Raw genomic sequence first — 18,234 nt, forward strand, 5'->3', positions numbered from 1 at the left:
AAAACCTGGCTTAAAGGTGCAGTGTGTACATTTTAGTGGCATCTAGTGGTGAGGTTGCGAATTGCAACCAGTAGCTCAGTTAACTGCTCACCCATCGCATTTAAAACGCATAAAGAAGCTACAGTTGCCACCACCAGACAAACATGTCATCTTCAAAGGCAGCTTCGTAAAAATAGTTTGTTCATTAAGGGTTTCTGTAGAAACATGGCGGCACAAAATGGCGACTTCCATGTTAGGGGACCCTCGGTATGTAGATAAAAATGTCTCATTTTAAGGTAATAAAAACATAAGGGTTCATTATAAAAGGTCTTTATACACCCCTGATAATATAGTTTTGTATATTATTTTGCATTTCTGTCAATCGATCCTTCTAAAAATTACACACTGCACCTTTAAAGGTAACATTTCACAAGACTTTTTAAGATGTAAAATCTTTGGATTCCGTAGAGTACATATGTGAAGTTTTAGCTCAAAATACCCCACAGATAATTTATTATAACATGTTAAAATTGCCCTTTAAAGTGTCCTTTAAAATTGCAAATGGGTTGATCTCTGTACTAAATTGCAGTGCAATGGTTGGATAGTGCAGATTAAGGGGCGGTATTATCCCCTTCTGACATCACAGGGGCAGCCAAATATCAATGACCTATTTTTTCACATGCTTGCAGTGAATGGTTTACCAAAACTAAGTTACTGGGTTGTTCTTTTTCACATTTTCTAGGTTTAAGAAGCACTGGGTACTCAATTATAGCACTTAAACATTGAAAAGTCAGATTTTCATGATATGTCCCCTTTAAAAAGGATGGTTAGTTCTCATCTGACATTGTTACAGCTGCAATCCGAAACACAGCTACAATTTGTAACCCAATGGAGAAAACCCAATGTTACTGATTACATCTCCATATCTTATAGAATTTAGAATATACTACACTATATTTACAGTATATGCTATATAGAATATAGTGAATGCCATTGCTACAAGTGCACAAGGAAATTGTCAGATGTCACAGGGTAGTCTTTAAATTGGCAGCATGACGATGGGCATCAGGCAGATCAGTGTTTGGGTTGGGCTTCACGCCAAACTGAAATTGAACCCATATGTCCCAGATGTCCTTGGTGAACCTAGGACGAGACAACAAGAAACAAGGTGCTTTTTGCATAGAGGCCACTCATATGTAATGAAAAGCAATTGTGCAATAGCTCAATAGGCTATTGATCAACAATAGGTCATGCTATTGTCTCATAAGTATTGAGGAGCTGAATTAGGTGAATGCTTGGTTAAAAAGATTAGTATTTAGTTTAGATCAAGTGTGTTTTTGAATCCCAGATACTGCTGGGAAGGTCAGTCCATAGCTTGAAGGCTAGATAAGGGTCTACCACCTTTAGATCCTTTTGATATCCAAGGGACAATTAAGAGACCAGAATTTTGCATGTGCAATGTCTGCCATGGATTGTACTCTGATAGTAACTTACAAAGATATGGAGGTACTCGACCATTTTATAGGTTATTAGCAGTAAATGTATGCAATACTTGGGTGACTAGAATCTGGCTTATATGATCTCGTAAGTACTCTTGCAACTGCGTTTTGAACTAGCTGGAGCTCATTTACTTAGTTTGGATGACATCCCCCCAGGAATGAGTTGCAATGGTCAATTCTTAAGGTCATAAATACATGGATAAGCTTCTGGGCATCTGAAGCAAACAGCATGTGGTGCATTTTTGAAATTTTTCTAAGATGGAAGAATGCTGTGTGACATTAGAAACGTGGCTATCGGAGGATAGATTGCTTTCCAACATCACAATTAAGTTTTGCTTGTGAAAATATTTTTTGGTGCTATTTGGTTCATTAATCAGCCTACCTTTGTCTTATTGTAGTTAAGGTTAAGGAAATTGTTTGCCATCCAGTTTCTGATATTGCTGACACAGTCTGTTAGTCTGGAAAACTGATGGGTTGCTTCAGGAAATGTATATCGTCAGCAACAATGAAAGTTAATGTTATTTTTTTTTTAGAGGAAGCATGTAGGCTATACCAGGAAGAGGAAAGGGCATCACATATGTATTTAGATAAGATTGTATTTTCAAATAGCCTATATAAATAACCATTGACTTTAACACAATATAGAGGACTTAAAACAGATATTTACTGACAAATAAATAAACATTTCATTCATCTTTAGGTTAACAGATGCAGTTTTTCAAATCAATCGGAAATCACTTAAATGCTTATTCTCACATATTTAAGCTACTGGATGAAGACAAAGAATTCAAAGGGTTGATGTTTTCACTTAAAAGCGGGGTCCATGGTTTTTGAAAAACACTTTGGAAAAGGGAGTCGGGCCGACTACCAAAACACACTTGTTGCCATTCAGCAGTAAGGGGTGTGTCTACTAACCATTGTTGCCTGGGTTGCGTATGTGTGGGACGGGTCTATCAAAAGAAGGTCCAGATTCTATTGGGGCAGCGGCATGTTTGTTTAGGTGATTTCAAATATCAACATTCGCTTTCAGAGATCATGCATCCTGCCTTTAATTTCCTCAAAAATTTGATGGATAACATTCATTGAATTGATGTGAAGACGTAGTATAACACATGCTCAGAATTTGTCCTCTGCATTTAACACATGCAAGTGCACTGAACACACACAGAGCAATGTTCATTCATTTTGACAGCCTGGGAGCTTACCCTTCTGAAAAATCCAGACCAGCATAAGCTGGTGAGCTGGTTTTAGCTGGTCTTCAGCTTGGTTTTGCTGGTGTAGGAAGCTGGTTTTGCTGGTGTAGCAAGCTGGTCTAGCTGTGTTTTGGTCACATTTTAAGCTGGTCTAGCTGGACTTAGCTGTTCAGGCTTGAATACCAGCTGGCCCACCAGCATGACCAGCTTTGTCAGGCTGGGAGGACCAGCGTAAACCACCTTAAACCAGCTAAAACCAGCTACCAGCTTATGCTGGTTTTAGCTGGATTTTTCAGTGGGGTAGGCCTAGCTGTACTTTGGTATAGACCATCTGGTCATATAATGCTTTATTTGTTACATCTTGGAAAAAATAACCTAACAATAACCATTAGGGAAAGTTTTGTATAGATTCGTTTTTTTTTTGATAACTATACTATACAAATATGGCCTTTTGCACCAGCTGGACGTAAACCCGGTCGTAAGACTAGTCCGGACGTAAAATGCGCTTTACGTCCGACGTAGAATTTACACCTGTTGCACCATAGGCGTAGCGCACGTCTGAGAAAAATCTTACGTCTAGTCAAGGGTAGGCATAAAGTCTAGTTAGTCTAGTATAATTGTTTCTATGGCAAAAATAGAAATAATCAAATTTGACAAGACATTTGCGCGTCTATTGCGCAGGATACGCGAACACTGTGCTTGCATGATAGAGTGAGAGACGCACCAATAATAAAAATGTATATCATAAAATACCTAAATATTTACAGACACATGTAAATAACTTATTAAAAGCTTTCAGTTAATTTCGTTTTAAGAACTATTAGAATTAATCTGCAAATAATTACATTTTGTGCAAAGTGTAAAGGCTTTTGGTTAGTGTTTGATGGGTCTGCACGTGACGCACGCATCCTGAGGGAGAGCCGCAAACGTGTGAGAGGAGGAAAAGCTCACTATTGTCATGGCGGCACTAAATGTAAGTTTATAACCACAGTAACGCGAATGGCGTCTAATATCACTGCTGTCAGACGCGTACGCGGGGACGCGCATCGTATACGCTGCGTATAGAAATAACCGCTCTGCAACGTTCTGCCAACATGATTTTATGGTTGCAAAAAAATAAGCTAAAATAACGTTTCCAGAACGTTATTATTTGGTTACCAAAAAACGAGACCAAAAAAAACAAATGTTAGGGAAATATTCAGTGTTTGCTGGGGTAGTTTCATTGTTTTATGGTTATTTACACATCAGCCCAGTCTATTCTGGTTTGTGATTTGCAGATTCTGGGGTATTGCATTACAATATCTGTGGCACACCTTGTTTTTCACTCAGATTTTCTTCCCTGCCTACTGCTAAAAACTATGTGTTTGGTCTAAATTCATACTTAGTCCTTATCTGTGAAACCAGGCCTATGCCTTAGTTAAATAAGATGTTTAAGCATCTCCTATAAAGAGACTTCACCGGTGTGTATCTTGAGACAAATCAATGGCACTGGCATATTTTAAGATCAGTCAGTGCAAGTTTTTTCAAGCTCAAACATGTTTTTTAGCCTTAAGTCCTGTCTGTGAAACTGGGGGTTAATGTCTTATGTATGTCTGGGAATACATTACTTTACTATTACTCATGTTCAGGTTTAAGGAATTAAACAAACCTTAAATCATGTAACCCGGTGTTTCCTTTATTTCTGGCATCCATTGACATGTGGCCATACTAATCACTCATTGTGGCATGTGTGGGACAAGAGTCTTTGGAGGTATTGGGTGTTTGTATTCTTTTGCTATTTACAGTTGTGGGGGTGACTGCAGGAATTTTACAACAGACAGTTTTAGTTTTTTAGTAGGCTGATGGTTTAATTAAGATTACAGCCAAAGGCTGCATACCTTTATTTAGCCACTTAATGGCTAAAATGACAGGAATTTTGGTTTAAATGCAATTATTATCACACAAAAAAAATGGAAAGAGAAGAGGAAACTAAAATTGTGTTGCTTAATAAAGGATTCAATTTTTACAACTGGCCGACACTTTTACAGTGCATATTAAGGTATACATTTTATTAGTATGTATTATCTGGGGATTGAACCCACAGCCTTTTGCACCTCTAATGCAGTGTGTAAGTGCTATTTTATGCACTGTTTTAGGTATCACCTGTAATAAATATTAATTGCCAAGTCCGATAATTTTCGAATAAATTTCAACTTAGAATGAACTTTCCCTGTCTTGTGGAGTTTTGCTACATGCATGTTTTTTGTCTACAGGTACAGTTGATGTCCCCTGATGTTGATTTGTTGTTGTTCATGTATATACATAGACTGTGCTTACGTATATTGTGTGACGTTGGACGGGATGGATTGTGTATTACCAGTTCTGTTAACAGGTTGTAAACAGATCAAGAGTTCATGCTGATGGAATGTTAATGGGATTGCCAGTCTGCATAAAATACTGGAAGTGACTCGGTGCCAATGAAGTATGATGTATTTTTATAACCTCCTGTGCCATCACATCCAGGGAATTCTGTGAAGACACACCTAGAGTAAATATTGCATTTATTATCATGAACCAAATACACTTACTTCCTGTACACTGTTCTGAAGTATTATCAGTGCATCAAGACACTTCTTATTGAATGAAGCATGATTCATTTTTTATATAATCTACCTCCTAAAAATCTTAGATATCTGAAGTGTGTCTGAATGTGTGTACACTTCTGCGTGTGTGTTTCGTGTTCTCTCCAGCAGTCTATTTCTGGTTTTGACATCTTATACTTGAGAGCTCTGAAACAGCTTCAAGATAACTGCGTCTTAACAGGCTAATGTTTCTTTGCTTCATCTCTCATTCTACTACTGGGAACTCTATCAACAGTTAACAGTAACACTGTGCTACTGTACACAACATTACTGTTTACTGTCCAATGCTTACAAAAAAAATCATCCCTATAGCTGTCACCTTGGCAGTACACATTCAAAAGTACACATTTGCACCTATGAAGAGTTCATATAGGCCTGCATATTGGTACCAAAGAGTATATTAGTACCTCAAAGGTACATAAATGTATACTAAATGATGCATATTAGGACCTTTTTAAAGGGTACTGTCCCAGTGATAGATAGGGGCCATTTTGACAATTTTTTTTGTTTTGTTTTGTTATGCAGTCTGTTTAATAACATTATCAGTATCTGAAAATTAAAGGCTTTAGTAAATCTAAATGGCCAGATCATTTATGAAGCATGTTGTTTTGCAAGGTGTTAAATTAAATACTGATCTCATGGTCCACACCACTAAACAATGAGCCATTCAGGGTGCATAGATGTCCCAGACAGTAACCCAAATTCCAGTGTGTGGTTTAATAGGCTGCAGTATCTGAATATTCTTGTTTCAATAAGAATTCAAGGCCATTTTAAACTTGTTTCTGTATTAAAGATATGCTTATAAAATATGAAACCAGTGCCCCATTAAGTATCTTAACCATTAAGATCCTAAACCATGTATGTATCCAACCAAGTATATGTTTACTCACAGTACTTGATTTGTTTGTGCTTACCCATCAAAACAGTTTTAACTACATGTTCTTATTATGGGTTAGGATTCGGTTTAGGGATGACACCTCATTATGTATATGTGAACAGGACTGTGCTCTACTAAAGTAAGTTTAATATATTTTGTTTAGCTTTTTTAAGAAAATTAAACTACTGGTACCTGTCTGTGCAACATTTGTCACCATTATGCTAAGATGTTGCTAACTCAGAGTTGCGGATGTGCAATTCATTGCTTAGTATTGGTTGTTTGCACTTTGCTATGTTGTTGCTAGGGTGTTTTGGATGGTTTTAGGTGGTTGTTAACTGGCACAAACAAAGGCGTAGATTTCTTTTGAACATTTAGGGGGTTAAGTTGTCACCTGTATGTTTTCAGTAATCAGGAGTGGGGGGGACTCTCCCCATCCCCCCAGGCAAAAATCCTTCTGCATTTTGCAAATCTGGATTATATTCTTATAGAAGGTTTCAACAGTAACAACATAAACAAACGGCTTTTGTGGAACAAACCTAATTTTTGGTAAACTCTCGCAAAGAATCAATAACAAAAGTTATATATGTTTATTTTTTATTACAAGCTAAAAAACAACAAGTTGCCTATATTATTTAAATCATAAGCGTATCTAAAACTATACTGAGCGAACTTTGTGTAAAATGTTTATGTATGTAAATATTGGCTGCCAAACCTCCTCTCACATCCATGATCGCTGTCTCCCTTGTCTTAAGGAAACCAAAACATTTGTTATTTTCGAAGAAGTATTTGTTCCAGAATTTAATTTAGCCACTAGCCAGACCATTAAACAAACAGAGACTGGAAGTTAAGTTCTGTCCAGACGCGTAACCGCGACAACGCGCGAGCTTCCCATGAAACCACCCACTTGTTTCAAGTCTTTGGAAGATTTTTACCTACTACTGTGTGGAAACTTTCACAGATTTACATTGGGAGGGTCATTAGAGGTGTCTGGATGTCATCTGAACGCTCATAAACAGGTTATTTAAGGTGCATCCCAGCTGCACTTTAACACGGGCAAATTATGCGCCATTTAAATATAATTATGCGGCAAATAATGCGCCAATATTTAAATTAAATAAATATTAAAATATTTAATTTACAAATCTTTGCGCGTTAAACATGAGTAATAAAGTGAAAGTGGTTTAGCACAACAGCCAAAACAGGTTCACCTCAAATTGCAGTAACAAAAACCAAAGTTAAAAAAAGGGAATGACGTAAAGGTCGGGGAAAACCTATGCACATATCACTTTCTTTTGTTAAAACATCGCGTTTCATATTGAGCTAAGAGGCAGAAAGAGTGAACTGTTTTCCGGTTGCTAATGAACCTTTATTTAAATATTTGAAGGAATCGGTGTGAACAGTCAATAGGTGCTAAACAGCTTCTCTTTTCATCACACTATGAGACATTTACTTAGAAGGGAAGCAGAACTGTGATGTTGAGAGGGTTGTTAGGTTGATGTCACGCCCTCAGTTTTCATCCTGTACGTGCAGATGTGAGAGTCATCATCCAGTGAAGCCCAAAGCCACCACGGTTTTTTTTAGTGAACACATTTGCGTCCCATTTGTCTCTTTGTATGTTTTAATACATCTTTCCAGATTTTTCTAAATTATATTATTAGCCTATATCACAAAGGCGTTTATGTTAAAAACACAGCATGAAAAATAACTCTAAACTCTGAATACAGCATTTATTAAATAAACTGGGTTATTTATAAAGTTTAAACATTTTTACAGTTCTGTTTATTCATTTATTTATCTTTATCTTTTTTCTTTAAATGTTTGTAAAACAAACAAAAATAGCTAATAACATACAGCAACCATTTGGTCATTTACATTAAATATTTAACAAATCTCTCCTAAAATTTAATTCTTGAAATTATAGCTTAAGTAAATAAAGTTTTATATCATTATTAATTTAACTGTGATATGTAAAGTTAGTAGCCTAAATTTATAAAACTTCTTATATTATTTTAATTATAATATTGTAATTATTTTATTTTACTTAATAATTGACCAAACTACTGCATTGACTGCCTATATAAGACTTACTACCGTTATAACTAGAGAAAAAATATGGTTCGAGGATGCTCAGTGCAATTTCGGTTGGATGACAGATGCTGGCTTGTTGAAGTGACTCCCCGCACGTAGGCATGTGGGGATGCCCACTCCACGCGTGACACGCATTTTAAATTCTCTTTTGTGCACTGCCGTCCATTGTATTTTATCACGTCAGAACCACATCCATTTGTTTCAAAGCGTCTAAGAATTTAAATTACAAAGTCATATAAAGAAATATAATTTTATTAAACACATGCATGAACATTTTGCGTATAAATTTTATTATGCGTATTTTAAATATTGACAAATGGTTTGTGTTTGACCACAGTGAGGCGCATGTGCGCAGTCTGCGTTTAAGACGCGCCCCTTTGATGTTGCGTCACACAGTCACATTGCCGGCTGAGTATTTAAGCCGCTGGTGACTACAGACGTGATGATACAGAATACCGGAACACGTTCAAGAGAGAGGATTCACAATTTTTTAAACAAAGACCTGCGCAAGTCTTTGCACAGCAAGTCGAAAGGATCATTTACCGAGAAGAGGTGTTTTTATTATTACTTTGCTCAAGTCTGGGAATTCTTGAAGCCGTACAGCAGTTTTTTGTCTGAAATTCTCCCGATTAACCTACTAAGGAATGCCAAGGGAACTAACCCAGAACAGGATCCAAAAAATCTGGATTCCCTCTAAGGATGACAAACCTTCAATTCCCCGCAAAGGTATGTGGCTGCGTAAGCAATAATATTCACGTTTCCTTACCGTTTTGTAATGAATGTTGGCCATAAACCGGTAGGCCTGTTTAAAATGAATGCCTAGTTTTGGGAAACAAAAGAACTAAACGAGACTTCAGCTTCCTTACCCTTGTAGTTTAAAGTGATAGTCAGACGAATAATTTGGCGAATCCACATTCGCTCTGGTGATTCTGTGTGAACGTGCATGAGGAACGTGTTATATGGCACGGTTGTCATGACAACCGACACCTGTGTGGGGCTGTGCAGACAGTTTGGCGATGGAGATGTGCTTTTGAATCGCTCTCGCGGTACTTTGACGTCATACGCCGATCCGTCTGCGCAGCGCCGCATGAAGTCGAACACCTAAGGACACCGGTGACGACATCGGTTTTAAATCGTGCTTCGATACAGCAGGAGCGTAGGAATCCTACGTGACCACTCACAGTTAGCGATGATTGGTCGAAATTACGCCCGTATGGCGTGCGTGCAGATGATTTGTTTTTTTGCGTGTGTGCAGATGAATTACTCATCAAAACTGCATCAGTGATATGTAGGTTGTTAGCTATAAATAGTGAAGGTATTTATCGAAATGGTTATTAAATATATTCTTTGGTTCATGTTTAGTAAAACAAAAAGGTATGTCTAGACAAAATATCAGCTAACCAAATCTAAATATGTAAAGAATAAAATGTTCATGTCCATTTAGTATGTAACTTTTTATTTAATGCATGAGGTTTTACTTTAACCTAGTATTAGTTGTACCTGCCTTCAATTGGGTCGTCTTAACATTAATTGTATCCTGACAGGATTATGTCATATTAGAGTAATACAAATTAATTGATAATCATCATTAGGAATAATAACAAAAAGTGGGAGGGGAGTTACTTAAATTTGCATTTAATGTGTGCTTCACATTCTGCCTGGTCAGTACGTGGACATCCAGCACAAAAGTTTAATAAGATCAATGTCTGCTGACTGAGCAGAGTTTGAGGTTACGTGTTTCCTTCAAGTCCTTTAAGGATGTTCTCGAAGATTAAACCCGGCTATTCTAGTTCCCATGGCCACCTGCCAATAGACGTTGATAATTCATTGAGAAAAACTGCTTTGTTACTCCCTCTGTCTCTCATATGGATTACTTTGTCTGATTAATAATGCAATGTATTAACAACACACAATCAATATGTAATAAATGGCTATTTGTATTAAGGTGTGACTTTAAATTTTAATTTTGTATATCCTTGCATAATGCACAAACGACAAATACATTTTGTTTCAACTTGTATAAAATGTCAGCATGTACATTTTTATAATTTTTCTTTATTTTTGTCAATTTTAACTGTCTGTAGGTGCATGACAAAGCAAGCAGGGTTTGAAATCTGCATGTGCATTAAAATGCAGTAAATGTGTAGTATTAAATTAATTTGTGCGCATGACCCGGTTCATGCCTGACTGACCAATTGAAGGGGTCTCTAAAAGGCTTTCCAAGCAGACAGTGACCTAATTGTACATATAAAGTGTCGTATGTTTGGAAGGATATCAGTTTCATGTAAATATAGAATGAAATATAGGTTAGATGCCAGTCTGATGCTGTTTTTTGCATACTTAAGCTCGAAAAGTACAAGATTTGATTATGTATTTCTCTTTGCATATCAGCAGTTGGAAGCCCCCACCTGGCGAACCCCCCAACAGTCATTGTGATGGTTGGGCTTCCTGCTCGAGGAAAAACCTATATATCCAGGAAACTCACACGTTACCTTAACTGGATTGGTATTCCTACAAAAGGTATGAAAATAATTTTACCAAAAATTATTATAATGTTTAAAAATTAATGCACCACTAGTGCCACCACAAATAGTCCCGCCTCAAACTCATGCCATGGGTTGAACCAATATTGCTGTGTCTGGTTGGTTGGAAACAAACAAAACACCACAGAGCAGCAGTGTTTACACTTTGGGGGGAGTCGGACTAGTTAATTCAGCACATTATACTAGGATGGAACCGTTTTTTCTTTATTATAATTCATTTTGTTAGCTTGGTTGGTATTCGGTTTTCACGGGAATGCAAATTCACAATCGTTGTATTCATGTGTTTCCAGTCTTCAATGTTGGCGAATATCGACGTGAGGCAGTGAAGCATTACAGCTCCTTTGATTTCTTCAAATCAGACAATGAAGATGCCGTCAAAATAAGACAGTAAGTTGCTGAACGTAGTAATATAATATAATCGATTTGCAAGGTGTATAAGTAAATGTTTCTACCCATCTACAGTTAGTTACATAGACATTATTTTGTTTTTTCTCAGGCAGTGTGCTCTGGCCGCCCTGAGAGATGTCAAGATTTACCTTACTGAGGAGGAAGGTGAAGTGGCTGTAAGTATCTGCTATAAACATTCAAACATAACGCATGAGAGTTAAGCCAAGCGAAGAAGTGCAGATGGTAATCGACTTCTCTTTTCACAGGTCTTCGATGCAACAAACACGACCAGAGACCGACGGGATATGATTCTGGATTTTGCTGCCGAAAATGGCTTTAAGGTCAGTCTTGTTATCTAGTTGATCAGTACCTACTGTATGAAGACCACAGTGATGAAGATGTGCTTATAGAGATGTGCCTCTATTGCAGGTCTTCTTCATCGAGTCAGTTTGTGATGACCCAACTGTAATCGCCTGCAATATTTTGGTAAGGGTGAATTTTACATTTTAGCAGTTCTTTATGGATATTTGGCTACTATAAATAAATAAATAAATAAATAAATAAATAAATAAATAAATAAATAAATAAATAAATAAATAAATAAATAAATAAATAAATAAATAAATATTATTACTGGATGATGAAGTATGGTAGATGTCTAAAGATTGTATTCGTCTATAAACAGGAAGTGAAGGTGTCATGCCCCGACTACCAAGACTGCAACAAGACCGATGCCATGGAGGACTTTAAGAAAAGGATTGAGTGTTACAGACTAAACTACCAGCCTCTTGACCAAGACCAATATGACAGGTACAGAAACCCAAGTGCACGCACACACTTTTCCATCCCTAAAACGTATCTCAGATTAACACATTTTTTGTTCCCACAGGAATTTGTCCTTCATCAAAGTGATTGACGTTGGTCGCAGGTTCCTGGTCAATCGGATTCAGGACCATATCCAGAGTCGGATTGTCTACTACCTGATGAACATCCACGTGCAACCTCGATCTATCTATCTGTGCCGCCATGGCGAGAGCCAGCACAACCAACAGGGCCGTCTCGGTGGAGACTCCGGCCTGTCTACACGTGGACGAAAGGTACAAAGAATCTCATTAAGCAGTCGGATTAACCTGTGAGGGTGGGATGCGCTTTTTAAATTTCCTTTAATGGCCATTTAAAAGACATATTCCTGCACAAACAGACGTGTTTTGAATAAAAGGCCGCATTTGTATCCTCCGAAACAGTGTGTTCTAGCCAAGGACTACTAAATCTCAAATGTATTTACTTTGTCCAACTCTCCAGAATAACAAACTTTCCTCCTCTGTAGTTTGCAGGTGCTCTTGCTAAGTTTATGGAGGAGCAGAACTTAAATGACCTGAAGGTTTGGACGAGTCAGCTCCGGCGCAGTATTCAGACAGCCGAGGCTCTTCATGTGCCGTACGAGCAGTGGAAGGCTCTCAATGAGATTGATGCCGTAAGTTCTCCAGCACGCATCTCTGTTTCGTCTACTCAATTTTTCATCCCGCTTAATGCGTGCATGTTGTTGTTGTCTGCAGGGTGTGTGTGAAGAGATGACTTACGATGAGGTGAAGGAACGGTTTCCGGAAGAGTTCGCTCTGAGGGATCAGGACAAATATTATTACCGCTACCCTTCCGGAGAAGTAAGAATTAAGGCAAAATTGCAAAAATGACTGACCGTAACCAACCAAGTTTTTCGATAATTAAATGCTTCTGTCTTTTTCTAGTCATATCAGGACTTGGTTCAGCGAGTGGAACCTGTCATCATGGAACTGGAACGGCAAGAGAATGTTCTTGTCATCTGCCATCAAGCTGTGATGCGCTGTCTTCTCGCGTACTTCCTGGACAAAAGTGCAGGTAAGATTAACATTGAACCAAACTTTAAAACACTTTTTTTGTTAAAAATTAGCAAAAATCTGTTGAGTACATAAAAAAAATGTTTTTCTTTACCTTAACCTAATAATTATACGTTGAGCTGTCAGGTTACGATTTTATTTCAGTTTGTCATTGACTTCAACCCATGTGATAAGTTACCTGAAATGTTTCAAACAGAAATGGCACTAAAACAAGTTACAAAAGTTACATCACTTTGCACAGGCCCCATCCACAACCATGCAAACCACAATTGGTCATAATTTCTATTTTATTCTTTACATAATTCATTACCAGCGCGTTTATTATGAAGAATAAAGTAAGGTTGTATGTTTTTGGTATAAATGACCGTAAACGGGCAGGGAAGCAGCAGCTCATTTGCATTTAAAGACACAAAAACAGCACTTAGGCTTTTTTCATCTTAAAATAAATGATCTGAAACTTCAGAGACACATTCTGGGGACACTTGAGACTAATATTACATCTTTAAAAAAAATGCCATATGTGACCTTTAAACTGTTCACTTACGCATTATAACCGTTTCAAACCTTGTATGTCCTACAAACAGATGAGATGCCATACCTGAAATGTCCACTTCATTCAGTACTGAAGCTGACCCCAGTGGCTTATGGTAAAGACTTGAATATTTTACAGACAAACCTGATCTGAGTCAATAACTATGAGGCAATTGTGAGATATGTCATTTTTATTTCATAGGGTGCAAAGTTGAATCTATCTCTCTGGATGTAGAGGCAGTGAACACACACAGAGAAAGACCAGAAGTAAGCACAAACCTACTGATTTGTATAAACAAACACAAGCTAAACAATTTTAGTCTGATCTTAGTTTGCATCATTCTTTCTAGGAAGTGAAAAGAGGCCCGAGCACATTGATCAGGAGAAACAGCGTGACGCCTCTCACCAGTCCTGAGCCCAATAAGAAGCCTCGTATTGAAAGTCTGGATGAAGAGTTCAGAGAGCTGTCACCTGTCCCTTTAACCCTGTGTTCGACGTCACACGCCACTCTTACCCTGTCAACGCAGGTAAGCCTCTATTACTGTATCACATCTTCATGCTCGTAACCATAAATGGTCACTTTAATCATTGCATGCTTCCTGCTTTCCTCTTTCCTCCTGTCATCTGGTTTTATCCACATATCCCCGTCATTCTCTATGTACTTCAGCACTGGCTTAGTGAAGCTTGTCTGTAAGTATGTCGTCTTTCATCCTTTTTTCAACCTCTTTCTCATGCACCGCCTCTGATATTTACAATTCAAACATTCGTAATAAAACGCAAAGCTCACGTGCAATTCCATTCGGACCATTTATTAAAACTAAGCTGGAAGAATTATGACATCATAGCAACATTATTTAGCATCTGGACTCGCCCTGATAAACAGCAAGTGGGAATTATGTTAGCCAATAATAACTGCAGTCATTACCATGAAATTATCTTAAAAGTAGAGTAGTAAAAGTGAGCTCTGGGGGTGGATAATGGTCATGGAAAATTAGACTTTTTTTGCTAAAAAATTACAGCCCCGGTAGACACAATAGTGATAAAGATATGCACAAGTACTTATTTAAATATCTTAAATCACTGTCTGTCTCTCACTTATCTCTTGCATGCTTAAAGACGCACTTTTTTACATTACCTACAAGCGGTATCAGTGCTGTTCTTTCAGAGGTAAAACTCACAAAACCCCTATTGTAAAAAATCTAGTTTAGTAGTTAAAGCTAGCATAGAAAAATAGTAATAGTTTACAAGATTTATTTTAAAATATTATTTAAAGGACAAGTTCGATATTTTGCACTTAAGGCCCTGCTTTCGGATTGTTTGTGATGAAATGGAGCGGTTTTGACTGAAATTTGGACATATGATGCTGGCCCGGGAATTTGCGGGTGGTGTTGTGTCGGCCCGACCTCTGCAGTGGCTGTATGGGTGCACTGGAATAATCCTTTCTGGAATGCATTGAACTTTCGTTTGCGGAGACGTGGGGCTCGCCGAGTGTTCGGGGGTGTTCACTGGTGTGCTCACACGGAAATCGCTGCAAAAGATGCTTTCCAACAGGTTTTAGTTTTTGTCCAACTCCATTGACTTGTATTAGATGTGCTGTGCTGTGAGGTACGGTATTACTCCACGCCGGGACTTTGTTTGTATTCTTGCAATTGGCAAAGGCGGATTAATACCACCACCTGGGCTGGAGTGTCTATTATTTAAGCTCCCAGCGGAAGAATGTACGGGTGTGAGGCGTTTGGAAAAATAGGTCCACAAGTTTACAACGAATGCTAGAACAGCTGTTGGAGGGCATCTTTTGCGGCGATTTTTGTGTGGGCATGTCAGTGAGCGCCCCTGACCACTTGGTGGGTTTCACGTCTTTGTAGATGGGGGTTTGGTGCATTTTGGGAAGGATTGTTCTAGTGCACCTATGCAGCCATTGTGGAGGTGGGGGCTGATGCAACGGAAACCGAGCACTTTCGGGCCGGCATCATATGTCCAAATTTCAGTCAGAACCGTTCTATTTCATCATAAACAATGTCCTTTAACAACTAATCCTGCTGTCAACCAAACCAATACCCAGGTCACATGGAACTTGCATACATTTTTGGTCCCATTCTGTTTTTGTACCCAGCAAGCAATTTTGTGTTTAAAAGATGTCTAATAGCGGTCAAAACACAGCCATGATGTAAACAAGGCAAAATTTGATAGACGTCTAACCATAGATGCATCCAAAAATAAATCTAATTAAATACATTTTCACTGCGAGATTATTTTACAAGTTATTTGGGCAAACAAAAATGACATGCAAGTTTATTTTGGTTAAAAGTGGGTTAGTCATAGCCAGGCTAAACTGGGTCTATAGTTAACCTAGATGGTGAAATGATGGCTATGCCTACTGAAAAGTCCAGCTTAAACCACCCTAAGATGGTTGGCTGGATTAGATCGGTTTTGGCCAATTTCTTAGCTGGTCAAGGTGTCCATATCCCCTCTAAAACCGGCCTGCAATACCAGCTTACCCAGTTAAAACCAGGCTGGGAGACCAGCTAACCATCTTGGGTGGTTTTAGCTGGTATTTTCAGAAAGTATTGCAGGAAGGGTTATTGTTGGGCAGTATAGGTGTGCTGCCCTTGCCGTTATTTGTAGTTAAAGCATATGAAATTAGCCTAAACATGAAGTGTAGTTTCTTGTTTATTTCATTGTTAACCAAACGCTGAATGTTTTGTTTCTTCACAGAACCTGAAGAAGTTTCCCATAGAGTGCCACGAAACTCCTCAGCTCTGTTTGTAAAAAGGTTCGGCTCTGTCGCTTGACTCAACACGGAAGCATTTCCTGCCAAGCTGTTTCCTATTTTCCCTCCTAGAAAAGTGAGAGTCCATCTCCAAAAACTGAACACTGAGTGATACCTGCTTATTTATCCTTAATGAGTTTGTAATGAATGTACGTGTACTGTGGTCTGTACTAGTACGTAGCTGTATTTTTTTGTGTGTGTGTATGAAGGGACATCGGAGCAGGGATTAAGCGTTCAACTTAATAATGTTGTCCACTGCCCCCACGTTTTGGGACACTATTCCCTGTTTACATAACAGGATACCACTGGTAGAAACACTTTATATTGTATATTTTTGGTCTCGAGAGTTTTTTTTTTAACACTGACTCTGTAAGGATGCCCCTTAACTTTTGAGGACGATGCTAAAACAGACCAAAGATCACTTCGCAAATACTTGCGAGCTGATTCACGTCTATTCTGCACTCATTTTTAAAACCATGCTGCAAATAAATAGCACATTAAAATTGCACATTTAGACAATTTGCATCTATTTTAGGGCAATAATGAATCTTATTATTTTTAATGCTGCTGGCAGTTTTACAGCCTGTTTGAAAGTTCTCATGTTGTTGTAATGCATTTTGAATTGATTTGTGTAATGCACATGGTTGTAAAGTTTGAATGGCGAGTGTGTTATTTGTGTAATAATCTTGTGTTTTAAGACCTGAGGACGAATTCAACGTACGAGGTTGTAAAAACAGGGTGTTTTGTGTATGTTTTTATGGGTCTAAGTGAAACAGTGTTTATATTTGTTGTTTTTACTGGATGTCTTTAATGGCGTGTCAGATATCACATTTTTATACTCTTCTGATAATAATTCCCTAGAGTGCCTAGTGCTTGAGCTATCAGGCCTAAGCTGCTTTTTTACATTTCAATATGAAAAGAAAACATTTTGGTTTAAAAGAGGGATTTTTAGTTCATTTTAGTATAATTTCAGTTTTTGTTAGCATGTCTTGTTTGAGTCTGATTATGAGACTGAAGTAGTATTTAATATTGTAAATGCAGATGCATTGACTTTTGTAAGCCAAATGTTTACAGTCAGTCAGTTTGAAACTGACTGTTTTAAATCTTAATGCTTAAACAAATGACACTTTAACCCTGCAGACTAAAATACCAGCTTTAAGAACACATGTAGACTATTATTATTGATTGACAGCAATCAATTCATTACATGAGTAGGTGCAATGTTATATATTGGCTCAATGTAATTCGTTTGCTTCTGATACTTGAACCTTATTTTGTGATACCTTTTTGTTGGAATAATATGAAATAATATTTATTTATTTGTACTAGACTGTATTTTCCTTTGCGTGTCAAGCACTTTCTTCATTAGTGAGATTACATGGCATATCAACAAGCCTAATGTATTTTTCTGAAGAAGGTGAACTGTTTATTTTGCATATATTGGATCAATAAACAGCCTAAAGTAGGATTTATGTGCGTGTTTGCTTCATTCACTTTTATTTTCCATGAATAGTCATATAAAGGGAAAAGTTTCCCATCCAAATGAGCATCCTGCAATGTTTTGTCAGCTACGTGGCTTTATTTAGTCTCATCCTACCCATAACCACATCAGTCTTCTGTTAAGTGCTGTCTTTACTTTTATAGGCCTCGCCTTTATATTTCTCTTCTCATTTATTGCAACAAATAAATGTTTTCAATAGAAACTCGTTGTGTAACCAGTCAAGCCTTAATTTACATGTAAAATGATGCAATTTGCATGCAATGCTGGTCACATGGCATCGGTCACATGCCAAATGCCCCGTGCAACAGCAGGGCAATATTAGAAAAAACAACCACTGACTGCTGACTAGCATTTTTAACCTGTTCATGCTG

General features: G+C 37.8%; 1 protein-coding gene and 1 long non-coding RNA gene across 4 annotated transcripts; one reads left to right on the plus strand and one right to left on the minus strand.

The window, feature by feature from the left end:
* Positions 1 to 558: 558 nt before the first annotated feature.
* On the minus strand, positions 559 to 10,656 carry LOC129432268 (uncharacterized). The gene is made up of 3 exons (XR_008640037.2): positions 9,124 to 10,656; positions 5,028 to 5,179; positions 559 to 1,122 (listed from the first exon to the last, which is right to left on the minus strand). It is a non-coding gene; the product is annotated as an uncharacterized lncRNA (long non-coding RNA).
* On the plus strand, positions 8,688 to 17,830 carry pfkfb3 (6-phosphofructo-2-kinase/fructose-2,6-biphosphatase 3). Of its 3 annotated transcripts, XM_055190576.2 has the most exons (16): positions 8,688 to 8,983; positions 10,649 to 10,777; positions 11,091 to 11,187; positions 11,297 to 11,363; positions 11,454 to 11,528; positions 11,617 to 11,673; positions 11,873 to 11,997; positions 12,077 to 12,284; positions 12,515 to 12,661; positions 12,744 to 12,848; positions 12,933 to 13,062; positions 13,646 to 13,708; positions 13,795 to 13,859; positions 13,943 to 14,119; positions 14,260 to 14,282; positions 16,308 to 17,830. In XM_055190576.2, the coding sequence occupies exons 1-16, from the start codon at positions 8,902 to 8,904 to the stop codon at positions 16,312 to 16,314; spliced, it is 1,557 nt and encodes a 518-aa protein (XP_055046551.2). In that variant the 5' UTR covers positions 8,688 to 8,901; the 3' UTR covers positions 16,315 to 17,830. The 3 variants fall into 3 exon arrangements, with proteins under 3 accessions (XP_055046551.2, XP_055046549.2, XP_055046548.2); XM_055190574.2 differs by lacking the exon at positions 14,260 to 14,282 and having other exon boundaries at positions 10,652 to 10,777; XM_055190573.2 differs by lacking the exon at positions 14,260 to 14,282 and having other exon boundaries at positions 8,689 to 8,983.
* Positions 17,831 to 18,234: the final 404 nt, after the last annotated feature.

This window comes from Misgurnus anguillicaudatus, chromosome 1 (genome assembly GCF_027580225.2).
Source record: "Misgurnus anguillicaudatus chromosome 1, ASM2758022v2, whole genome shotgun sequence".
Lineage (NCBI taxonomy): Eukaryota > Metazoa > Chordata > Actinopteri > Cypriniformes > Cobitidae > Misgurnus > Misgurnus anguillicaudatus.